Source organism: Leguminivora glycinivorella, chromosome 16 (assembly GCF_023078275.1).
Source record: "Leguminivora glycinivorella isolate SPB_JAAS2020 chromosome 16, LegGlyc_1.1, whole genome shotgun sequence".
In the NCBI taxonomy this organism is placed as follows: Eukaryota; Metazoa; Arthropoda; class Insecta; order Lepidoptera; family Tortricidae; genus Leguminivora; species Leguminivora glycinivorella.
In genome coordinates, this window is record NC_062986.1 from 21,003,901 (window position 1) to 21,011,662 (window position 7,762).

General features: G+C 43.7%; 1 protein-coding gene across 1 annotated transcript; it reads left to right on the top strand.

Annotated features, from left to right (window-relative positions):
- The first annotated feature begins 1,764 nt into the window (after positions 1-1,764).
- On the top strand, positions 1,765-4,372 carry LOC125234729 (protein spitz-like). The gene has a single exon (XM_048141105.1). It carries the CDS (start codon positions 2,193-2,195, stop codon positions 2,889-2,891), a length of 699 nt encoding a protein of 232 aa, XP_047997062.1. The 5' UTR covers positions 1,765-2,192; the 3' UTR covers positions 2,892-4,372.
- The last annotated feature ends 3,390 nt before the right edge of the window (positions 4,373-7,762 follow it).

A 7,762-nucleotide genomic window follows, 5' to 3' on the forward strand; every position in this document is an offset into this window, starting at 1 on the left:
CTTTTTTGATTTTTTTCATATTTTTTAAACATATGGTTCAAAAGTTAGAGGGGGGGGGCGCCCTTTTTTTTCCTTTAGGAGCGATTATTTCCGAAAATACGAAAATATTAATATTATCAAAAAACGATCTTAGTAAATTATTCATTTTTAGGGTTCCGTAGTCAACTAGGAACCCTTATAGTTTCGCCATGTCTGTCTGTCCGTCCGTCCGTCCGTCCGTCCGTCCGTCCGTCCGTCCGTCCGCGGATAATCTCAGTAACCGTTAGCACTAGAAAGCTGAAATTTGGTACCAATATGTATATCAATCACGCCAACAAAGTGCAAAAATAAAAAATGGAAAAAAATGTTTTATTAGGGTACCCCCCCTACATGTAAAGTGGGGGCTGAATTTTTTTTTCATTCCAACCCCAACGTGTGATATATTGTTGGATAGGTATTAAAAAATGAATAAGGGTTTACTAAGACCGTTTTTTGATAATATGAATATTTTCGTAAATAATCGCTCCTAAAGGAAAAAAAAGTGCGTCCCCCCCCCTCTAACTTTTGAACCATATGTTTAAAAAATATGAAAAAAATCACAAAAGTAGAACTTTATAAAGACTTTCTAGGAAAATTGTTTTGAACTTGATAGGTTTAGTAGTTTTTGAGAAAAATACGGAAAACTACGGAACCCTACACTGAGCGTGGCCCGACACGCTCTTGGCCGGTTTTAAATATCTATCCAACAATATATCACACGTTGGGGTTGGAATGAAAAAAAAATTCAGCCCCCACTTTAAATAAATAAATGCGGTAATATGCGTCCATTTACCTTATTAAATTACTAAAAAAACGAAAACTGTTTTCGTTCACACACATGGTATTAGTAGGTACTTACCTAAATAATAAAAAGTTTTGATACTTTTGATCTCACTTTTGATGTACTTAGTACACGACCACACATGAAAATTTTGGGACTTCTATTCTATGTGTAAATTTACAGATTCAAAGTTTATATTGTTTAGACAATGTAAGAATTTAAACTGTAAGTGGGGCCAAACATTTTTTAATTAAGTAAATCGTCGTCAAATGGACGAAAACGAATGCTGGCCCCGTAGCCGAATGGCATTTCTCCGACGCCAAACGAAAGCGATACGCCGCTGGCTCTGTCGCGCCAATACGCAAGCGCGATAGAGATAGATATCTACTAGCGCTTCGTTTCGTGAGCGATTCGTGAGCGATTGTGCTATTCGGCTAGCCACCCTGGACGGAAACTATCACATTAAGCCAAGATAACAGATTTGATTATTTTTTGATGTAAATGTCCACTTACAAAAGTTTAAACAGGTAATTAGGTAGGTACTTTAATTAGGTGCATTGCCATTTTGAATTACAAAGGAGATACTTATAGGGACAGATTGTGAGCATTAATTAAAATTTCCCAAGTTTCACAGTAGCTGTACCGTAATAGATAATCTAATTAAAGGTTCAACCTTCCGAGTTGATTTCGTAATGTGGCGCAAGTGTTTCAAGAGCCCAGTGCAACCCGAATACACACTTTACCCACCTACCCATTGGTCAAGTATAAGCTACTTAGGTAACTGTTTCGTAATTCATGAAGATATAATCGCAGTAATTCATATATCACAGCCAATAGGGCGCTTTGAAAGCTGTAAACTGGCTTATTACTCGAGATACAGAACGAAGCTAGCTGAATGTCTGAGATAAAGAAGCTAAATACTTGTTCATAATAATCCCATACGAAAGAAAAAAAAGGTTCACCCACACAAGCGGCCATATGACGCATACTCCTGTATTTCCCCGTGTCCGCACGCGGCGCGCACACACGCGCGCGCGAGTTCACCGCCATTCATTCTCGTCGGCAGATGGCGGATGCAGTAGACGCCCTCCGCTCCGACCGTCAGTCGCGCATAGACAACCAACGAGCACAGTGTTTTCGCTCAGCACCATTTTGTGTGTATCGTTTCGAACGGGACATTGTGTGTATGTGCTCCGTGAATAATCGAATAGCACGAACTATCTAAGTGTCGAGTCGAATACAGTGTTTCTCTCGCGATATGCCCCCGCGGGGTTCGATGAGATATCTCGGGCGCCCGTAGAAACCGCGCCTCCGTCATGAGCGAGTGATCGTCGAGCGAGCGACGTAAAAAAAGTTAACACAGGAAACATGTCTCGGCGGACCGCCGACGCGGATGCGAGCGAAGGGTTCGAAATTCGAAAGCGGTCATGTCATCGCCTCTCGGATTTCGTATAAGTCACCGTCCAATGTCAAAATCGTGCACGTACCGCGAGCGCCGACACGGGAGCCGCGTACCCTCCGGAGCGTGCGGAAAATGCAATCGTTGATAGTTTGGTGGGCGGTGGTGTCGGCGGCCTGGGCGCTGGCGGGCGCGTGCTCGAGCTCCATCTCCAAGCGGCCGGCGCGACCCGCGCGCCCCGTGGCCGTCGCGCCGGCCCGTCCGCCGCAGCCGAGGCTCAACGTCACCTTCCCCACCTTCAAGTGCGAGCCCGACTACTCCGAGTACTACTGCCTCAACGGCGGCGTGTGCTTCACCGTGGTCATCTCGGACAGCCCCATCTACAACTGCGAGTGCCGCAGCGGGTTCGTGGGGCAGCGCTGCGAGTTCAAGGACCTCGACGACTCGTACGTGCTGACGAGCCGGCAGCTGATGATGGAGACGGCGTCCATCGCCGGCGGCGCCACGGTGGCGGTGTTCCTCGCCATTCTAGTCTGCTTCGGCGCGTGGGTGCGGCTGCGGAGGCGCGCGCCCGCGCCCAAGGCGCCCGAGAGCGGGCTGCCGACGCCGGCGCGCGTGCAGCTCGTGGCGCTGGCGCCTGCGCGCGCGGCCCTCGTGCGTGCTCCCGCGCCCGCGCCGCCCGACCAGCGCTGACGGACGCTAGTGCGAGAGACGTGTTAACTTATGTGTGGATCGAACGAGAATATAAGAAAATTTATGTGATAATTATTTTACGAAGCTTATAATTTATTCGGAAGGAATCTCTTTTGTATATACCGGATCCGTCGATCGTCGCGTCGATAAATTCAGTGTTCCGTGTTGTGGATGGTACAGTGTCGTCGTGTGGGGCTCGGGCCCGGCGCCCGGCCTCGGCCGCTGGATGTGGCGGATCCCCGTTCATTGTATTTATTAGTCCTCCGTTGTATCTGAATAGATTGTGATGAAGTGGAAGGTGTGAGGCGGGGGAGGCCCCGGACGCACATTCCATCTCGAGGATAGTGTATGTTACTGGTGTCAGTATTATTTTGTAATGAGTGTTAAGCCGGCAGCTTTACTTTATTTTATAATTTATACCTGTTATCCCGCTGGGATAGTGCTGTATTATATTCGTTTAAAGGCTGAGATGTGGCCCGGAAGGTAGGCTTCTTGTAAATATAGCCCGCATAGGTATTTATTAGATATTTATGATCGTTTATTTATTGACTGCTTTATTTAGTTATTTCCGAGATGAGCCACTGTAAGCCTAACTCGACATAACGGTTGCATTTTCATTTCACCTGCTACGCATGGCCTCGCAAATCACTTATTCCCAATTGTAATCTCATTATGAATCTCCTCCTGTCTTGGTATTTTGTAAAAATAAAATAACATTGGATGGTGTATAAAATTGTCGCTCTGCAGTCTAACCAGTCATATTGTTAAGTTTCTGTATATTGTAGTTGTAGCCGCTGTAAAAACAACAAATAGCTCGTGTACAGATGACACGAGCGGATGAAGGCATATGTTGAACAAGTTAAGTTGTTCTTCTGTATTAAACTATTAAAATTATTTAAAAAAAATTGGAAAGCAAAAATGCAACATGATGGCTTCATTCCCTCGTATCTTCTAAAACTAAATAATGATTAACTTGAGGCATCTTGAGTGGAGGTATTGTGGAGCCACAGTGTAGGCACGGCATGTAAGGAAGGTTGTCTGTTTATTTTTAATTCTTGTTGAAGCCCAGCTGTGCGAGAGGCTGTTTAGACTGCATGGGACTCAAAAAAATAGCAAATTAGTTAACGGGCTGTGCGGCGCGGGCGGAGCGCCGGAGCCCGGCTCTCGGGACCCGGAGCCCGCGGGGCCCGCGGTGGAGCCCCGAGCCCCGCGGGACCCGGAGCCCGCGAGGCCCGCGGTGGAGCCCCGAGCCCCGCGGGACCCGGGGCCCGCGGCGGAGCCCGAGGCCCCTGCGGACCGCCCGCGGCCCACGCGGCATTCATCATGAGATTGTTTATATATTATGAACATTCCAAAGTATTTGTAAAATATTACGTACATCGCTAATAATTTCGAAGTATCTGTTAAGACGCTACATTGTTAATTATACAGTTTTCTATTGATCATTTGTTAAAAGAAAATTATACGAAACTAAATCCTTATGGCTGGCTTTTATTGATCTCTGCAACCTAACGTTTTTATGAAAATATTAACTTATTAATTTTGAAATTAACTTATTAATTTAAATTGTGGCGCAACTGTGACACTGCAATGTCACAGTTTCGTTTTCTTTCAACCCCTTATTTGCCAAGAGTGGCACTGAAGCTTTAGTAGTTCCATGTGTTCTGCCTACCCCTTTATGGGATACAGGCATGATTGTATGTGTTGTATGTATATAATTTTGAAATTAACAAACTAGGCTTAACAACTTGCAATTTACAGTATGCTAAGAAATAGTAGAAATACATACAACATACAATGTAGGTAAAGTTCAACTGTATACTGTATTGTATTATGTATGCACCTGCGATAATTGTTACTTTTTAAAAGGCCTCAAAAATATGTGATACGATGAGCTCTAAAACTAAGATCGGGTCATATATTTTTGCGGGCTTCATTGCATTGTAAAATGCATCTCCTTATTTTAGCTGTTACAGAATGGTAGTTACTTTTGAAGCGTTGCTTGATCCGCTTTTCATGCTGATTGTACTTTGCCATTAAATCGGCAAAGTACCGAAAGAAACGCTTCTAACAAAAATAAGCTAATTATTATATTCTTGACCTACATATGGATAAAGAATATGCAGTAGGTCGTTGTTAGTTTTTACTGAAACGGTCACGACATGCTCGAGGTGCTATGTATCAATAATTTGAGTAGGTATATAGGTATAATATATATATATGTATATATATATACATAGTATGCCTGGGTACGTAGCCGAATGGCACAAACGCTCACGAAACGAAACGCTCGTAGATATCTATCTCTATCGCTCTTGCGCATTGGCGCGACAGAACCAGACTACCTTTTGTGGCGTTTTGTTTCGCGTCGCAGAAATGCCATTCGGCTACGGCACCTGGAAGTACAGTCAGCCAATTGGAACCCTAGGCCACTATAGAACTATGTCATAGGGTTGTCTATTGTTTGCCCGACAGTCATTTAACATAATATTCATTTGCCCGAATCTAACTTGCCTGAATTTCATTTGCCCGAATGATTTGTTTACCATAAAAATCATATGACATACTCGTTGTTTATCCGAATATTACCTTCCATAATCATACAATGCCATACTATTTGTTAGCCATATTATTAAGTGCAATAATATTCTATGCATAGAATATTCAAACGCCATAAGCAATTATTGCCATATTAATTGTTGCCCATATTATTACCTAACCTAACCTACTTTCTAATAGCAGTTTCATTTTCCAGGGGTCACAGTTCTAACCTAACCTAACCTACTTTTCCAGCAGTTTCATTCTCCAGGGGGTCGCAGTTCTAACCTAACCTAACCTACTGTCTGATAGTATTTTCATTTTCCGGGGGGTCACAGTTCTAACCTAACCTAACCTACTTTTCAAGCAGTTTCCTTTTACAGAGGTTCACAGTTCTAACCTAACCTAACCTACTTTCTGATAGCAGTTTCATTTTCCAGGGGGTCGCAGTTCTAACCTAACCTAACCTACTGTCTGATAGTATATTCATTTTCCGGGGGTCACAGTTCTAACCTAACCTAACCTACTTTTCAAGCAGTTTCCTTTTCCAGAGGTTCACAGTTCTAACCTAACCTAACCTACTTTCTGATAGCAGTTTCATTTTCCAGGGGTCACAGTTCTAACCTAACCTAACCTACTTTCTGATAGCAGTTTCATTCTCTAGTCCTTCTAGTACCTATTATAGTAGTTTTCGATTCTGCCAAAGCACATTATGGAAATTGACTTTTCTGGACGCTAATTTGTATGACAAATGATGGTATGGAATGTGGTAATTACGGATTTCGATGATTCTGACAAATGACATTATGGAAACTGACTTTATGGGAAACAAAGTTTCTGGCACTAGATTAATATAGTAAACAATGATTATGACATAAGATGTTATGAGAAACAATATTATGATTGTTGAATAGGATGGCAAATAAAATTATGGCAAATGAAATTCTGGCAAATGGGGGTATCCCATGTCATAGTGACTTTATAATAAAGAAATATCTTAGGCCCCCACAGACGGGAGACAAAACTGTTTTGTCTCCGTCGGATTTGTATGAAAAGTTGCGTCGCCTCGTATGCGCACCTTCATACTAGCCCATAGACCGAGCGACGGAGACAAAACAGTTTTGTCGCCCGTGTGCGCGGAGCCTTACTGCTTGTCATTTTGACATGATTGTAGAGTGGCCCAGGGTTCCAATTGGTTGACTGTACATAAGAGCAGTGAAAAGGGGTCACGGACAACTTAACTGGTCTAGGGTAAAAGTGTAAACCTTTCCTTAATTTCTAATATACTCTCATTGCATTTTATAACCAAAATTGTTGGCATATATTTTCACTTAATCACTATCATAATTAATAGAACGTTATAATGCTGGAGAACTGGATCGATGGTCTACAATTATTCTAGTATCTAAAGCTTGACCTGAAATATAAGCCAGCGTTCCCACTTAAGCGTCGCGTGTCTCGGGGCGCGCAACGGACGTCCGCGCCACGCCACCTGAATGTAATTCAAAAAACGTCTCCTCAGTACATTTTGTATAGGAAGGACGTAAGACGCGCCGCCAAGCGGCGCGGCGCGCGCCACACCGCCGCCACGCCACCTGGGGCGCGTCTTACGTCCTTCCTATACAAAATGTACTGAGTAGACGTTTTTTGAATTACACTCAGGTGGCGTGGCGCGGACGTCCGTTGCGCGCCCCGAGACACGCGACGCTCTGATGTGGCCGGTCCCTAAGACTTCCCGCCATGTTGCGGAATTTCATTACCTACAACTATTTTCTTCATACTAAACTGAACTGACATCCCATACATCAGAATAACAGCGCCCTCCTGACAATAGTCTTATATTTCTGGTCATGCTTTAGCGTTGGATTGAGATTCCATTATATTCCAGTGCCGGTTCATAATATTCCAGTAGCATTCCAGCGCTTGATTCCATACTTAACTGAACTGGAATTGAACTGAACGAGCCGGCGCATCATGCTTCTAATTTTATCACTTATCTATGTGGATAAAGTATCCGTCACGCTATGGCAAGAAGCTATGTCAGTGTGAGAGTGACAGATGTCTTATCCATGTGGATAAGTGATAAAAATTGAAGCATAATCCGGCAGGTGTAAGGGCAAGAAAACCATGACTTAAGAATAAAATAGGTTGACTGTATACTCTGATAAACCCAGTTCTCCAAAACACTCGTTAAAGCTATCTACGTAGTAACCAAGCCGGTAAGTAGGTAGCGTTGTCTGCCGAGAGCGCCCACGCGCCGACTCATAATATTTTTTTCCCCTCACTAGCTCGGAAACACGTGTTTTGTCCTTTAATACCAGCGAGTAAAAACG